Below are 18,174 nucleotides of genomic sequence, written 5' to 3' on the forward strand. Positions count from 1 at the left end.
GCAGCTGAAGCAAAAGCTATTGTTCAGTCACATAAAAGACCTCCTTCCATTTTCACTGATTATTTTCCTGCATCTGTTATTGAAGGTGGAGTCAGCGATTATGGAGAACGCTTTCAAAATCCCTTTTTGTCAACTCCAGTGGGACATTGTGTCTAGGACGTCCCACCATGACTGAGTGTTATTTAAAATGTATTTTTAACATCACAAATAGAACATTTTAACTCAATTCATATTATTTGTGTTGTGTGGAAGTGGAAGTAAAATAAGTATAAACTGAACTTTATGCAAAAGTACTTTAAATGAAAATCCAGTTGTATTATAAAACATTAAAGAAAATGAATGTTATAACAGTTGGATAGGAATGCATCAAGCGTATATAAGTAAGTTAGTCAGTGACAGAATATCATGATAGATTCAAATGAAATAAGAACATAAAAATACAGAAATATAATCTAGTAATGGGCTCTATGAAATCCGTTTCTTCCGTTTGAAATGTTTCTGAATTCCATTTTACTTTGTACGCGCATCTTATCAGAACGAGTGTCTAATTAATATAAATTAATAAAATGCGGCCCTCATACGCTTGATTAAAGATGCGGGGGCAGGTGAGTCTGGCGGAGGCTGCTTTCTTCTCCCCATTTGCAGTGTTCAACGAGAGTTTTCATAGGGCCCTACCAGCACTGATAAGAAACTTATACCGCTGACTTCTGCATTGTGACATGAACCTCAGAGATAAATGCTGATCTACAAAGCAGAGATGATCAGGTCCATGTGGTGGAGTGTCAGTGTGTCTGCAGAGACGGTGTGAAGGACAGAGCAGCAGCAGAGCAGATACAAGATTCAGCTTTATTTTGTCATTGTACATGTTACAGAACAACGATAATCTGTTTACAGTTACACCCCGCCAAGAGACAGAGTGACAGTAACCAAACAAGGGTGACAGGAGGGATCAACTGAAGAATCGTTTTGCGTGCCCTGAGCCCCTTGTAAGTAGGAAAGGATAATCATAGGAGAAATACAGGGTAAAAAAAGGCCATTATCAGACTACGCTCCGTTTGTGGGAGCACAGTGTGGGACTAGTAAAAAACCACTTAAGCACAATAAGCAACATAGTAACGCCACAGACAAGTAGAATTCGTATACATGCACATATATGGAGGGGTAGGGGTGTATGGGACGGTAGGTGTCGCAGCACAGGCACCAGTGGTCAGGGTTATGTGAGATATGTGTCTACGTGTGTGTGTATGTGTGTTCCGTGGATCCATCTCCGTCCAGACACAACGGGAGTCTTCAGGCGCCAGGTGGTATGAGCGAGTCCATGGAGACGACCTCGAAGGCCCAGCCCAGTCTAGATAGCGTTCACAGGAGAGGAGGTGGGGGGACGAGAGGGGGGGAGGGCAGAGCGTCTTTCTGCATAAACATCCCGGAGAAAGAAGAGATAACACCACCAAGGTCGGTGTGGGGAGCCGAATCGAGAGATAGCAAATTTGATGATACTCAGTCACATCCAGAGGAACACACAGGGAGGATGGAGGACTGTCTCACAGTGGAGCGGATCCTCTCTCCACGAAAACCCGTTGTTGATCGATCAGTCAGTCAGGCAGTCTCTCTCTTTAACACACACACACACACACACACACACACACACACACACACACACACACACACACACACACACACACACACACACACACACACACACACACACACACACACACACACACACACACACACACACACACACACACACACACACACACACACACACACAGTCACTCACTCAACCACTTCCATCTGTTGAGAGAAGACAGACAACAGAAGTCATAAATCAGGAAACAGCGACACACTGCATCAGCTGTCAGTCAGTGACTTTGTTTACACATATACATTTCCTTATGTCTGAAGAATCTGTCCCACCTCTACTTGACCTTATAAAAAAAGTTTGGAGGGCTATCAGGTTATACCATGAACTGGCTGAAGTGTGAATTTATGCCTTTAAGTGATGATCTAGATCCAGTAATCTCCCAGTTAAAGTTACTGAACATATAAAGTACTTAGGAGCACCATCAAAATGGTTACCTTGCTTAGGTTTTTGTATGTATTTCAAAGTATACCCATTTTTCTGCCAAAAGCCTTTTTAAAAACATTGGACTCTATTATACTGACCTCAGAGTCTCCAGTCTGTAGTGTGGACTCTCCTTAAGCTTCAACAGAGGCTTCACTCCTGAATCCTGCAGCTTGTCGTCATACAGATCCAGCTCTCTGAGATGGGAGGGGTTGGACTTCAGAGCTGAGGCCAGATAAGCACAGCTGATCTCTGACAAACTGCAGTTACTCAATCTGAATAAAAAATAAATTATGTTTTAGAGAAAGCTTAGAGAGAGTGTGTGTGTGGTCTGAAGGATCAATATCAATGAACAGATATTATTTGCCAACACAAACTAAAATGTATGGAAGCCAAATAACTATATTTACTTTAACTTGTAAACGTTTTCTATTTAAACTAAAATATTAGTGAAACATGAAATTTACGTGAAACGTTGTACAGTTTACTTTGTGATGCAGACTGAACTTTGCACAAGAGAAATGAAAATATGAACAAAGAAAATGTATAACTTTATGGATGTAAATTATGTTTGTAAATACATTTGTTTTCATTGTTAATAAGATCTACAATAGTAACACAGTCAACTGACCTCAGAATCTCCAGTCTACAGTGTGGACTCTCCAGAAAACCACACAGCAGCTTCACTCCTGAATCCCCCAGCTTGTTGTTGTCCATCAGATCCAGCTCTCTGAGATGGGAGGGGTTGGAGTTCAGAGCTGAGGCCAGAGAAGCACAGCTGATCTCTGACAAACTGCAGCCCATCAATCTGAATAAAGGTTAAATTATGTTATTAAATTAAAAAAATATATATTAATAATCCAATCAGATGTGTTCTGGTTTTAAATGTGCTGCTCAACATGACATTGTTCTAATCAATGATCGTTTCTCTAAAATGAGTAGAGTGACTTTGTCATTGTGTTGTTGTGGATCATCATAACATCAGCCTTCTACAGACATCACCCACATGTCACCACAACATTCATAAACCTATTCAATACAGATTAATAACAAGCTGCTGATCTCAGTCAGGTCTGGACTTAGAGGAGAAATACTATATTGATCCTTTAAACACCTGTATTTGGAAACAAGCTCTGATCTCCATCATCCTGTGTCTGAGTGTGTGTGTGTGTGTGTTCTGAATCATTGATAACTCAAATTATTGGAAATTAAAGAAATAAATCTCCTGCAACTAGTAAATGTTTTCAATTAGTTTTCTATCAAATAGTTGGCAGGATCTTGAGTATACAAATGTGACCGTTTACTAAAAATTATGAACATACATTTACTTTTAACATTTAGTGCAGTTTCTTTTGTGACTGCAGACTAGAATTCGTACAAGAGAAATTAAAATATCAACAAAAAATGTATAACTTTATGGATGTGAATTATGTTGTAAATCAGTGAACTGACCTCAGAGTCTCCAGTCTACAGTGTGGACTCTCCAGAAAACCACACAGCAGCTTCACTCCTGAATCCTGCAGCTTGTTGTCACTCAGATCAAGTTCTCTGAGATGGGAGGGGTTGGACTTCAGAGCTGAGGCCAGAAAAGCACAGCCAATCTCTGACAACCTGCAGTAACTCAATCTGAATAAAAAATAAATGATGGAAAAAATATATATTAATAATCCAATCAGATTTGTTCAGGTTTTAAATGTGCAGCGCAACATGACTTTGTCCTAATCAATGAGCTTTCCTCTACAATGAGTAGAGTGCATGTGTCATTGTGTTGTTGTGGATCATCATAATGTCAGCCTTCTACAGACGTCAACCACATGTCACCACAACATTCACACACCTATTCATGTCAACACAGATTAACATCATGCTGATGATCTCAGTCAGGTCTGGAATAAGAGGAGAAATACTGTATTTGGAAACAAGCTTTGATCTCCGCATTCCTGTGTGTGTGTGTTCTGAATCAATGATCAGTAATTATTTGGTAAAACAAACTCAAATTAATGAACAGTAGAGAAATAAATACTCTGCAACTAGTACATGTTTTCAAGTCGTTTGGTTTTATAAATGTGACAGTTTATTAAAAATTATGAACATGCATTTAATTTTTACTTTTCTACGGTTTCTTCTGTGACTGCAGACTAAAGTAATAAACTTTGTACAAGAGAAATGAAAATATGAACAAAGGAAATGTATAACTTTATGGATGTGAGTTATGTTATGTACAAACCTTCATAAATTAGGTTTAATAATAGAGTCAGTGAACTGACCTCAGAGTCTGCAGTCTACAGTGTGGACTCTCCAGAAAACCACACAGCAGCTTCACTCCTGAATCATGCAGCTCGTTGTTGCTCAAACTGAAAGGAAATCAAAGTAATAAATCTCCTGCGGCTAGAAATATTAGTTGGAGGATCTTCAGTACAAACTGTTATAATTTATAAAAATGATGTTCAGAAATGTTCAACTGTTTCTTTTGTGACGACAGAATAAAAATACTTTGTACGAGAAAAATTTTAATATGAACAAATAAAATGGATAACTATGGATTTTAGTTCAGTTTGTACATATACTGATATGTTTTAATTGTATATCAACTATTTAAGAATAACACAGTAACAGAGTCAGTGAACTGACCTCAGGGTCTCCAGTCTACATTGTGGACTCTCCAGAAAACCACACAGCAGCTTCATTGCTGAATCCTGCAGCTTGTTGAGACTCAGATCCAGCTCTCTGAGATGGGAGGGGTTGGACTTCAGAGCTGAGGCCAGAGAAGCACAGCTGATCTCTGACAAACTGCAGCGGCTCAATCTGAATAAAAAATAAATTATGTTTTAGAGAAAGCTTAGAGAGAGTGTGTGTGGTCTGAAGGATCAATATCTGTAAGGGGTTAATGTTTTTCATTATGTAACCATGATCCAAAATGGACTGATACATGACGTGTCGTGTCGAAAGATGTACTCTGGGACCGCGATGACCAGAAGTGACCAGGATTTCGGTGGTCAGACCACACTGCCATGCCCCGGCTGGGATAAACAAACAAGCTCTCAGAGACATTAGTCAATCATTAGTTGTAACGCACACACAAATTCATGTTCGTATGCACCATGTAAGATTGAATAAAACACAGACCAAGGACGGGAGAGAGTTGAGAGTCGGTAAAGAGATGACAACATGACAACCTGTTGCAACCGCTCTCCTTGTCCTATGGCAAGTAACATGATCATTTTGTCTCACTCTATCATTGTGTCTGTCTCATTTGTCTGGTTGAACTAACACCTGGGTTTCTTGTCTTACACGCAAGTTTGATAAACCTAACAATATCAATGAACAGATATTATTTGCCAACACAAACTAAAATGTATGGAAGCCAAATAACTATATTTACTTTAACTTGTAAACGTTTTCTATTTAAACTAAAATATTAGTGAAACATGAAATTTACGTGAAACGTTGTACAGTTTACTTTGTGATGCAGACTGAACTTTGTACAAGAGAAATGAAAATATGAACAAAGAAAATGTATAACTTCATGGGTGTAAGTTCTGAATGAAGAATAAATGGAAATAAAAATAATAATCCAATCTGATGTGTTCAGGTTTTAAATGTGTAGCTCAACATAACTTTGTCCTAATCAATGAGCTTTTTTCTCAAATGAGAAGGGTGTCCTTGTCATTGTGTTGTTGTGGATAATACTATATTGATCCTCTAAACACCTGCATTTTGAAATATACTTTAATATCTTTCTTCCTGTGTGAGTGAGTGTGTGTTAGGGCTGGGCGATTAATTGAAATTCAATTTCCGCGATCGGATTTCATTTCTTGAGCCTGGATACACAGAGCCATGTCGCCAAACTGACAGCGCGACTAGAGAAAATATACAGTGATCCGCCTCCCTCCGTTAGTTTCAGTCTACAGCCGAACAAATTACAATAACCACCACAGACATCGTTTAAATAAAGCCTCTTGTTTTTATGATCATTAGGGCTTTGATGCAAATTCTGAAGTCCGAATATTACGTTGGCAGCTGCTGTGCAGTTTTTTAAGCCGATTTTCTCAGCTCCAAAGCACTTTACATTTCTTACCACAATCACCCATTCATACACACACACTCATACACCGCTGCCATGCAAAGCTCTGAACCATCGGGAGTGCTCAGGCAAACTTGAAAAATCTATGAACTAAAACTTAAAACCTCAGCCGATTAAACAAATAGAAAACTACACATAAGTTACAGTCAGTGAACTGACCTCAGTGTCTCCAGTTTGCAGTTTGGACTCTCCAGTCCGGCACAGAGAGCCTTCACTCCTGCATCCTTCAGGTCATTCCTACTCAGCTCCAGCTCTCTCAGATGGGAGGGGTTGGACTTCAGGGACGAGGCCACAACTTCACAGTGAGTCTCTGAGAGTCCACAGCCAGAAAGTCTGTAATGACGCATGTGTTGCAAAATTATATTTTGAAATAAGTGATAACAGAGCAGTTTGACATTTCCTGATTTGAGTTACATTTGTTCGTCACATCAGAGGTCCAGGTAAAAATTTTGAAAAAATCCAAAAGTAAACAATTACTCGTTCATAGCGTAATGAGAATATTGAAATGAAGGAAAATGCCCATGTTCAGTCTCTCTTTTTATCTTTATTTCATCTTGTTCTTATCTATGCAAAATTAAATAAATAAAAATAAATTCTGGAGCATAGTCCTAATTTGTGACAAAAACAAATGCCATATCATTTAAGTAATAAACAAGTTGAACACTTCTTTAAGACAAAGAATAAAAGCTTTTATAATGAGTATATTTAAATAACTCAACTACGTATCTACACTTTTTTATATTGTTAACCAAATCTGGACTTACAGAGCCTTTCTGCAGTTCCTCACAGCTGGAATCAGTCTCTGTCGTCCCTGGGCTGATGTTTTGTGCATCTGCAGGTCCAACTCATCCAGAACCTCCTCTAACATCTGCAGCATGTAGGCCAGAGCAGAGCAGTGGATCTCAGACAGTTCCTTCTCTGATCTGTTCTCTGACTTCAGGAACTCTTGGATCTTCTGATGAACTGATTGGTCATTCATCTCCGTCAAACAGTGGAAGATGTTGATGCTTCTGTCAGGAGAGATACTGGTCCTCTTCTCCTTCAGGTTGCTGATGGCCCTCTGGATGATTTCTGGACTGTTGTCTGTTGGACCCAGCAGGCCTCCCAAGAGATTCTGGTTGGACTCCAGAGAGAGGCCATGAAGGAAGCGAACAAACAGGTCCAGGTGGCCATTCTTACTTCTTAAGGATTTCTCCATGGCGCTCTTCAGAAAGACATCCAGGGATACATTTACATATTTCTTTCCCAGGAAGCCCTTCAGTACCTCTGTGTTGTTGCTGGTGTAACAGTGGTGCATGTAGACTGCAGCCAGAAACTCCTGAATGCTCAGATGAACAAAGCAATACACCGTTTTCTCAAAGATCACACTCTCTCTTTTGAAGATCTCAGTACAAACTCCTGAGTATAAAGAGGCCTCTGTGACATCCAGACCACACTGCTCCAGGTCTTCTTGGTAGAACATGATGTTTCCTTTCTGCAGTTGTTCAAATGCCAGCATCCCCAGCTTCAGAAGAACTTCCCCGTCTGCCTCCGTCAGCTCCTGTGGACTCGTCTCATGTCCCTCTTCATACTTCTGCTTCTTCCTCTTTGTCTGAACCATCACAAAGTGTGAGTACATGCCAGTCAGGGTCTTGGGCAGCTCTCCTCTCTGGTCTGTAGTCAACACATCCTCCAGAACTGTAGCAGTGATCCAGCAGAAGACTGGGATTATACACATGATGTGGAGGCTCCTGGATGTCTTGATGTGTGAGATGATGCTGCTGGAAAGCTCTTCATCAATGACTTTCCTCTTGAAGTACTCCTCCTTCTGTGGGTCAGTGAAGCCTCGTACTTCTGTCACCCTGTCAACATATGTAGGAGGGATCTGATTGGCTGCTGCTGGTCGGGAAGTTATCCAGATGAGAGCCGAGGGCAGCAGATTTCCCTGGATGAGGTTTGTCAGCAGCACGTTGACTGACGACTTCTGTGTGACATCAGACAAAACCTTTCTGTTCTTAAAACCCAGTGAAAGTCTGCTTTCATCCAGGCCGTCAAAGATGAACAAAACTTTACAGAGAGCGAGCTTCTCTGCTGTGACCTTCTGTAATGTTGGATTGAAACCATGGAGCAACTCGAGAAGACTGTACTGCTCATATTTGATCAAGTTCAGCTCCCTGAACGAAAGCAGAATCAGCAGACTGACATCTTGGTTTTTCGTGCACTCTGTCCAGTCCAGAGTGAACTTCTGCACTGAGAAGGTTTTTCCAATTCCAGCAACGCCGTTTGTCAGGACGACTCTAATGTGCCCCTGTTGGTCGGGTAAGGCTTTGAAGATTTCGTGGCACTTGATTGGAGTGTCATGGAGGGTCTTCTTCTTGGAAGCGGTCTCAAGCTGCCTGACCTCATGTTGGGTATTAACCTCTTCACTCTGTCCCTCTGTGATGTAGAGCTCAGTGTAGATCCTGTTGAGGAGAGTTCTACATTCTATTGGATCAGTTCCTTCAGTCACACGTTCACATGTCTTCCTCAGACTCCTCTTATGTTCATCTAGAACCTCCTGAAGACCACAATACTCTGAAAGAAAAGAAAATAGTGTGGCTTATGATTTGAGAATCAGGTGGTTATTTTCATTATCAAGTGAAATATAAAGAAATAGTTTTGAATGTGACATCTATACAAGTCATAAGGTCTATATTGAACAACATAAGACAATATGGGCCACATCCACTCAAGGATTGTGCTTTTGTGGCCGCTAAAAAGAGGACCATATTGACAGAGGCCGGGCAAAGGAGGAAATGTGGCCAAACTGCTCTGAAATCCCCTTGCTGAGCAGATAGCGCCGACAGTCATTTGAATGTATGAGGGAATTTTCAAAATCTAGTGCTAAATTGCTCCATTCCATACTAATAAGCCTTGTTGCAAAAAGCACTTTATCCTCAAAGGCCAGCACTATTTGCAACATGCCGTTTTAGTAGAGCAAATACTGTGTAAGAATCTTGTGTACTAAGGCGGCGCAATCCTATTCTACACTACCCTTCTATCTGTTCCTCTTCCGCTCTTCAACACTTGTGAGCTTTGAATTGATATAAATTCATATTATGGGGGAAATCTACAGGAAGTGGGTTGTACTTGTATATGAAAAAACAGTTATGATGGAGCTCAGGTTAATTTCATAATGGCTGCTCAATTAAAAACAATGTCACCGCATAAACCTGTGATCTGTGTATAACAGCCGACCTGTGTGGATGTGAAGCAGTTTAATCCTAGCTGATCGTCTTGGCAACATGTGTAAAGCATAAAGCGTACTGTGCTGCCGAAGAGAACCGTTACTGACCGCTGCGTGTCTTCCCTGTGCCCGAGACAACAATAGTGTAATTAATATCACGGTGCATCAAGTTAATGGCATGGATCCGCGACCCCTTCGCCTGCAGCTCCGCATGGATAAAATACTTGAAATGTTGCATCACATGCTCCAGCACAAAAGTGGGATGAGAATTAATGTCCTTCTTGAGGTTGTTTTTAAATAATAATAGGCTTAAGCAAAGTAGCGTCTTTTTCTCTCTCTTTTCTTGTAAGAGAAGTTATTTGTTTTCTCTGAGTGTCTCCCCATCCCTCCTGGGCCCGGGACACCTGTAGGCCCAACAGGTGTTTCCCGGCTCACTCACGTAAATGCAAAACAAGGGCCAACTGCAATCCGTGGAGCTTTTAGCGGGCGCAATCCATTCCTAGTGGATGTGGACCTAAGAATCCTGTTAGTAGACAGGATTGAATCAGCTGAAGGATCTCCAGTCTTACCTTGTATAGTGCTGGTCTGACTGGCTGTCTGCAGTCCAGGTCTGGTTCCGGCTCTTTGTCCACACTGGGGACAGGAGGAGTCTCCTGATGGATCAGATTGGTTCAGGACGTCCCGACACAAAGCGCAGCAGGACTGCAGCTCCTCAATAGAAACATCACTCTTCCTCTTCCTGTGAAGACATTTTTTAACGATTAACATTTTCAATTAGGGTAACTGTGGATTAATCACCATTTAAAATATGCCCAAAAAATTAAATCTTTTTTTCTTTGTATTTTATTGTTGCAGGAATGGAGAGATGAACGATAGAAGGTGGATTTATAGATCTAACATTTGTTTTCTTAATCATGACACAATTCCAGATGGGCGCCGTGGTTTTATGTTGTTCTCTTTAGGTTTTAATGTCACTCTCCACTCTTCAGGGATGCGGGTTTGCAACAGAAATTAAATAAATCCATTTTAGCTAACAGTGTCTGCATTCATATTTCTGAACAATGTATATACATTTTTTATTAAAGCACTTTGACTTCACATTCAAACAGTCGCTTACCTTGTGCCTGAGGGTCCAGGTTCATTGCTGAAGCCTGGAGGACGTTCTTGGGACGAGTCACTTCTCGTAGACGCACAGCTGGAGAATGGAGATTCTGGTCTCTGGAACTGAACTCTGCAAACACCAAGATGTTTTATTCAATTTCAAATGACTCCTTGATAAATTATCAGAGGACAAAACCATTCAGGAAGCTCTACATAAACAAACTGCTGCTGCTGTGGATAATTAGGAAATTTAAAGTTTGTAACATCCACTTAGACCACATGTGCCATACTCCAGGACAAATCCATCCCGTTTTCTTTTTTGATGCGGCCCGCAAATCAATTTAGCTGCCGATAGCCCACCCCTTTCTTTTCCAATGGTGGCTTGGCATTTCATTACCAATGTAAAGTGTCATAAATAATTTACACTGGTGCTTATGATTCCTAAAAAACATGTGATATAATAACTCAAAAAGGTTAATTTAGTCTAACTTGATAAATTAACTTTTATGTCCATGTTAAACAGACAAGTTAAACATGTGATATGTTTTGAATGTGTAGAAAGTTTTGAAAAATCCAGAATAAATATTGTGGCTCAATCCAGAATGCCTGAGAGCCCTACTGCATTATATTCCATTAAAATTGTTTAATCCGAACCTGAATGTTTTCTTTTCCTTTACAAAAATAAAGACATTCCACCATAAACTGATGCAGAAAAGGCACAGATAAAAATCCACCAGAATGCAGGAAATTATGTGTTTGACACTCAAAAATGTATGGGGGAGCACCCCTATATCCCCCACCTTGATTTGTGCCCCCCCCTCCAAAATAAACCTAATCCATGCCCCTGTAGTGTGGCCCTTTGTGAAAATGAGTTTGACACCCCTCACTTAACAGCTTTTAAAAGGAGACTAAAAGCGGTGTCAGATACTAAGAAAATAGGCACAAAGGATTTAATTCAAGATGGCGTCTGCTCGCTAATAACAATTGAATTGAGGAAAAGTTCAACAATTAAACTTTTTAAAAGTGCAGTCCGACAAGTCGCTTACCTTGTGCCTGAGGGTCCAGGTTCATTACTGAAGTTTGGAGCAGACTGTCTGGACCAGTCACTCTTCATAGACAGACAGCTGAGGACTGGAGACTCTGCTCTGTCCTCCTCTTCCTCCATATTAACACTCATCTTCTGGACTTCAGACGGTCTGAGGTGAAACGGTAAACACTGACAGTGAGCTCAGAGTACAAGAAAGACTTTGTATCCACAGATTAATCAAACTGTTGGGCTCATTCTAATGGTGTGCACGTGTATGTGTGCACGTGCATGTGAGTGAGCATAGCCTTCTTTTAAATGTTGTACCATAACAATCATTCAGCTGTTATAACTGAGACAAGAACAACAATACAATTACCAAGACAAATGTACAGTGTTTAAAATCCTTAGCAACAGATGAACACGTGGGATGAAGTGGGTGATAAGCAACAATTAGACCGAGTATTCCAGTTTAAAAATATATGTGTTTTTAAGTGGTGTAAACAACCTTTTCTCCCTCTGAGCCTTAGCTTAGCACAGGAGCCCCCAGTAGCATATCCCTTTACACACTCACTTTCACACCCCATCACAGTCCAGTTACCATCCCTAACACCACTGATTAACCCATAATATGTTTTGTATCCTTTAACACAGCACAGTTAGTGGGAGCAGCTACAATATAAAATATTCAAGGAACTTACCAAGTAGGCCTATATAGCCCACAGCTAACATAGCTGAATGCTAACAAAACGCATGCTGTGTCACAAATCGGGTTCTTAATATGTAGTCTTAAAAACTGTACTTAGGCCTACTTATGTAGTGCACTGATACCAACAGTGCACTGATTCTAACTACAAGAGCGCAAAATGACATTCAATCAGACGGTAAAGAAAACGGCTGCACTCGACATAAAAGTACATTTACACACTTAACCGAGAGTCCTTATGTCAGTTAACAGCAACAGCAACCTCTAAGGAATATTATTTACTAGTTCGTTTCAAGTTTTACCGTGTTTTATCACTTTTTCTAACACTTTTTCAGAGGAGCAATGTGTATTCTTACCTCTCTGCAACATTGGCGATCCCCGACTGACTGAAGCGAAAAGATACAAATTGCCGCGCGCTACAAACAGGACGTGACGTCGACTCGCGGGGAACTTCCTCTCACACAACACAACGTATCAAAATAAAAGCTCTCAAATCAAATATAGAAGTATAGACGTCTATAAAAGGAAAAATAATGAGTGTATAAATTAAAAGGCATAAAAGGATCCTTAGTGAAATATATTATAACGTACACCGGTAACACAGACTCACCAGTTCAATGTCAATCAAAATGAAGAGCTGTTATTCTGAAAGTATCTAATGAAAAGCTCAAATGACTTCAGAAGCATATAATTCCAAATAACAAAATAAAATAAAATCAGTTTGTGTTTTACTTCAGCTTTATATTTAATCTCAGCTGGATACATTTTATTTTAACTTATTTATTATGCTAAAATGAACGTTTGTTTTACAGCTTTTACACAAAAATCTAAACCTAAATAACACGGTTTTCATAGATGTATTAATACAACAGGTATTCACAGTTTGCAGTGCTCTTACATCTGCATCGCCAGGTCGTTTTACCGCGAAAGTTTCGAGTGTGGCCCCATATATATATCTGGGGCGTAATAGTACGTAATTTACCCATCTAACAGCAAAAACAACCACTTGCTTGATGCTTGCGGGTCTAACAGAAATCATTAAATGCCAAAAATATGTAAAAAACGTTCAGTTAATGTAGCTGAATCTAGCTATCTTAGTGAGATCTAGCTGATAGCTAACTAAAACTGGTTATTTTTTAAGAGTAGTTAACAGCAACTACAACAGAGATCGTTATATTTAATAAAAGTTCTTATATCTCACAGATGTAATTCATTTGGACATAAACAGCTGTTCTCTCCCATATGGCCTAACATTCAGTTGTAGGTTCAGTCAAGTTCAGTGACAAGCCGTTAGAAAACAGGCAGCTACATTCACACGCTGAGGGTTATTTCAGCCCATTCATTAACACGCTAGCTAATGGGACGCTACATGTGTGCGCTAATATATCAGCAGTTAGCACTCTAGCTAACGATCAAGTTCAATGAAAATACGTTAGACAACAGAACTCTTACCTTGCCTGCTAACTGCTATCATTCAGCACATCAGCCCGTAACCTAAAGGGAGCTAACTTTGCCAGATGTTATTACAGCAGTTTTCACGCTAGCTAACGGGACGCTAACGGTTGGTTATCAGCCGTTACCTCTCGCACTTCACAAAGAGTGTGCGCATGCGTGAGAGAATCCATTCAACAATACGTCCTGACTTTTTTCATCAATCGCCTTTGTTATTTTCTGTTTCCTAATCTTGTCTTTCCTATGCTTGATATTGCCTCACTATGTTTATATTATAAGATGTTTTTTTATATGCCTATGTCCTGCTAAAGTTTGGAAACATTTTTTTACAACCTTTTATTTTTTTAAATCATCAGTCAATGTGAATGTGCTGAAAGGTGGTTTATTTTCTGAATCAAACACTAAGAGATGATCCAGAATCAACCATAGATTATATTTAAAATCAACAAGCAGAAATCGCCCAGCTTGTCTCCCTGTCTGTCTGTCTCTCTCTGTCCGTCTATCTGCAGTGTTGCGTGATGAGTCTCAGTTTATTGTTGATGCAGCAGCGCCACCTGCTGTCCAAACCAACAAACTACTAGTACTATCATTTGTCCTAGTCACACCAGCTTACACATAAACAGCTCTGAAAAAAATGAAGAGACCACTCCAAATGTTCAGTGTCTCTCGTTTTACTATTTATAGGCATATGTTTGAGTAGAATGAACATTTTGGTTTTATAATATAAACTACTGAAAACATTTCTACCAAATTCTAATAAATGTTTTGTCATTAAAGAGCATTTTCAATGAGTAATGTAGAGATGAAGATTGAAGAAAAAGCTAGAATGGTCTCTTAATTTTTTCTGGTAAGTAGTAAAAATTAAAAGGTGCAGTAAGCGATTCTGGAGATCACTTTTCAAAATCCCTTTTTGTCAATTCCACTTGAACATCGTATCTTAGACGTCTCACCACTGAGTTATTTTAAAAAGGTATTTTTAACATCACAAAATGAAAATGTACAAATTTAAAGGGACACTGTGTAACATTTTAAGTAATTTATTAGCTAAAATCAATATCCTCATTCATAAATATGTCCTCAATGGTGTAAAATCACCTCTGCCAATAATCTGAATTATCCTCCTGAGCGTAGAATTACAAATATTAATATTACATTTTGTGCATTGAGAAGGCAAGTCTTATGGAGGCATCCATGTTTTTGGAATGTCATCAGGTGCATTGTTTAAAATTTAGAATTGTTCTTGTCCTTGAAGGCCACTGTGGCTTCTGTTATTATTCTAAAGGGTTGGGGTTACCCAGGGAGCATTGCATTCTAGAACTTTGTAGAACTTTCTTGATGATGTCATATTACACACTGCACCTTTAAAGTCACTTGGTGTGTGGAAGTGGAAGCAAAATAAGCACAAACTAAACTATATACAAAAGTACTTTTAATACGAAAACACAAAACAAAAATATCAACTTCTCAAACAATTCATAGGCAACTTTTTCTTCACATTTTTACCAGCATGTCCGTTTGTAAAACCAAAGGGCAGTGGCTAAAATATTCTGGAACCAAAATCACCCTGCATTCCAAACCCCATCCCACATCCATCCCATTTAGTACGCCAGAAAAAAATATTTAGGATGTCCCAATACATACATGTCAAAAGATGTATGGCAACAAAAAAAATATACCTCGATTCACTAATATATCCAATTCTAATTTGCATATTTTCCATAGAGTCTCAGTCCTCTACACAGCAGACCCGGGTTAGAATCCAGCCCGGGTCGTTCTCTGCATGTCATTCCCCTCTCTGACACATTTCATCTCTGTCTATCCAATATAACCATGTCAATGAAAAACATGGAATAAAAAAAGAAATATATATAATAACAATAATCTATAAAAGAATAAATAAAGGAAAAAAAATTTATGTGATTTGGAACGCAGGGTCAGTCTCATTCAATTGAAGACAGATTTCCAGACACTGTAACTTGTGTCTCAGTCATTGGCTTTCTTAGCTGTGTGGAAAAACAGCTTAAAAACAGGTCCACAGTCCATTTTTCATGTGTCCAAACTCCCAGGGCATATTCACAATCGCCCGTGTGGTGTTTGTAGAGCGTCTATGCCACCGCGGGGATGAAGTACTGCAGTGACACATCTTCATGCAGCAAAATCAGGTGGAGAATGCTCTCATGGACAATATCTGAAAAGGGCAAGAGAGAGAAAAAACTAAATTCAATTCCATTCAATTCAATTCAATTCAATTTATTTAAAAGGGACACTGTGTAACATGTTAAGTAATTTATTAGCTAAAATCAATATCCTCATTCATAAATATGTCCTCATTGGTGTAAAATCACCTCTGCCAATAATCTGAATTATCCTCCTGAGCGGAGAATTACAAATATTAATATTACATTTTGTACATTGAGCAGGCAAGTCTTATGGAGGCGTCCATGTTTTTGGAATATCATCAGGTGCATTGTTTAGAATTTAGAATTGTTCTTGTCCTTGAAGGCCACTGTAGCTTCTGTTATTATCCAAAAGGGGTGGGGTTACCCAGGGAGCGTTGCATTCTAGAACTTTCTTGATGATGTCATATTACACAGTGCCAGCTCCTCCTGGCAGTACCCCGCTCAAAGAGGAAGCTGAGAGGGGACAGAGCGTTTTCCATCGCTGCTCCAAAAATGTGGAACAATCTGCCCTTCCAGATCAGACAGGCCCCTTCAATCACAACTTTTAAAAAACACCTCAAGACCCATTTTTACTCGCTGGCTTTCGACCCAGTGTGAGACTTTTGATGTTATTTTATTGTACCTTATTTTTGTTATTTTAGATATTATTTTTACCTTAGCTTTATTCATTTTTTTTATCTATTGTTATTGTACCTTATTTTACTTATTTTTATTGTACCTCATTTTACTTATTTTTATCTATTTTTATTGTACCTTATTTTAGGCCTGTACAGCACTTTGTCTCTGCTCTGGTTTGATGAAAGCGCTTTATAAATAAAGTTGGATTAGATTGGATTGGACACAGGTAGACTTACTGCACATGGCCTTGGTGGGGTTGACCTGCTGTCCGACGAGGAACTGCTGCAGTTTGCGGATGTCGACCCGAGCTTGAGCCATCTCCTCTGGGTCTCTGCCCCGAGACGGACCCCCGTCCTGGGACGCATCATCTCCTGGAGAGGGGGGGGGGAGGGGGGGGGGACAGAGGGAGAGGGAGAGAAGGAGAGAGGGAGTGGGAGAGGGAGAGAGAGAGAGTGTATTTAACATGGTGTTGTGGTTGGTGTGGTTCTATTTTTTAAGATAATTTTTTAGGTATTTTTATGCCCTATTAGACATTTTGTAGAGACAGAGATTAAATGGGTCAGAGAGGGGAATGACATGCAGAGAACGACCGACTCTATGGGAGGGAGGGGGGGCGGGGGGGGTCACGATTCGATTCAACAAAATAAATTTTTCGATTCAAAACGATTCCCAATTTAAATTCGATTTATGGATGGTGTAGTAGTGGTTACAACATTTTTTTTAAGATCATTTTTTGAGCATTTTTGCTTTTCATTAGACAGTTTGGAGAGACAGAGATGCAATGGGGCAGAGAGGAGAGTGTATCTAATTAGGCTGTGTATTAACACTGGATTTCTTTTTTTTACAGTCCACACATACTACAGACACAGGTAGCAGATCATGAGGAGATATTCACTGATTTTGACAACAAGCGTTCTCCAGAATCACTGACTCCACCTTTAAGACAATATCTTTGTTTTTACCCCACGGAGGATTCCCAAGGTCTTTGAAGTGAGTGGTGACGGACACAAGATCCGTCTCGATTTTCAGGTTCATCTCTCCGTTCAAGTTAGCCTCCAATACCTGAAACACAGACAGACAGACAGACAGACAGACAGGCAGACAGGCAGGCAGACAGACAGACAGGCAGACAGACAGGCAGACAGACAGGCAGGCAGGCAGGCAGGCAGACAGGCAGACAGACAGGCAGGCAGGCAGGCAGGCAGGCAGGCAGACAGGCAGACAGACAGGCAGACACACACATTATTTAATTTTCATCTGTAAAATAAATTAAAATAACTATTATTGGTGGAGTACATTATTCAAAATCTAAATCAAGATAGGTCAACGTTTTCATGTGTCATGTTATATAAAATATTGATTCATCGAATTACACTAAATGTGCATCGATTCGTAATCTATTTATGAAATGGCCGATATTGGTTCAAGGTTCAAGGTTTTTATTCTATGTCCCACGAGGGCAAATTTGTTTACAGCATATGAGGTAGTGGTTATAAACACACGACAATACAAGACAACAATGGACACAGAACACAACAGTGTGTACACAAACCTGAGGAGACACAAAGGGCTTCAGAATAAAGTGCCAGGATATAAGAAAAAATTAAATAAAATCATCAACAACACAAAAATAAAATCAGCATCAGCAGCATTTACCTGCTGCTGGCCGCATTGATTGCCCGGATGGATGCGGAAGCTACAGTGGCCTTCAAGGACAAGAACAATTCTACATTCTAAAC

General features: G+C 39.8%; 3 protein-coding genes across 11 annotated transcripts in view; 1 reads left to right on the forward strand and 2 right to left on the reverse strand.

The window, feature by feature from the left end:
• The window catches only part of LOC307267615 (uncharacterized protein), a 275,732-nt gene that overhangs the window by 145,341 nt on the left and 112,217 nt on the right, over positions 1–18,174 (forward strand). The window lies entirely within an intron of this gene.
• On the reverse strand, positions 1,291–11,632 carry LOC307268045 (protein NLRC3-like; the record flags this gene model as incomplete). The annotated part of the gene is made up of 10 exons (XM_080050557.1): positions 1,291–1,348; positions 2,167–2,340; positions 2,697–2,873; positions 3,518–3,691; positions 4,697–4,870; positions 6,309–6,482; positions 6,914–8,702; positions 9,945–10,093; positions 10,472–10,585; positions 11,502–11,632. The coding sequence occupies 10 exons, from the start codon at positions 11,630–11,632 to the stop codon at positions 1,291–1,293; spliced, it is 3,114 nt and encodes a 1,037-aa protein (XP_079906683.1).
• The window catches only part of hus1 (HUS1 checkpoint clamp component), a 7,542-nt gene continuing 4,422 nt past the window's right edge, over positions 15,055–18,174 (reverse strand). The window contains exons 6-8 of the mRNA XM_080050018.1: positions 17,398–17,497; positions 16,672–16,806; positions 15,055–15,825 (exon numbers count right to left, since the gene is read on the reverse strand). Coding sequence (XP_079906144.1) covers positions 15,743–15,825; positions 16,672–16,806; positions 17,398–17,497 — 318 coding nt within the window. The 3' untranslated portion in view covers positions 15,055–15,742. The remainder of the gene's footprint in view (positions 15,826–16,671; positions 16,807–17,397; positions 17,498–18,174) is intronic.

The sequence above is a fragment of the Ammodytes marinus genome, assembly GCF_949987685.1.
Source record: "Ammodytes marinus genome assembly, chromosome: 21".
NCBI classification, from domain to species: domain Eukaryota; kingdom Metazoa; phylum Chordata; class Actinopteri; order Uranoscopiformes; family Ammodytidae; genus Ammodytes; species Ammodytes marinus.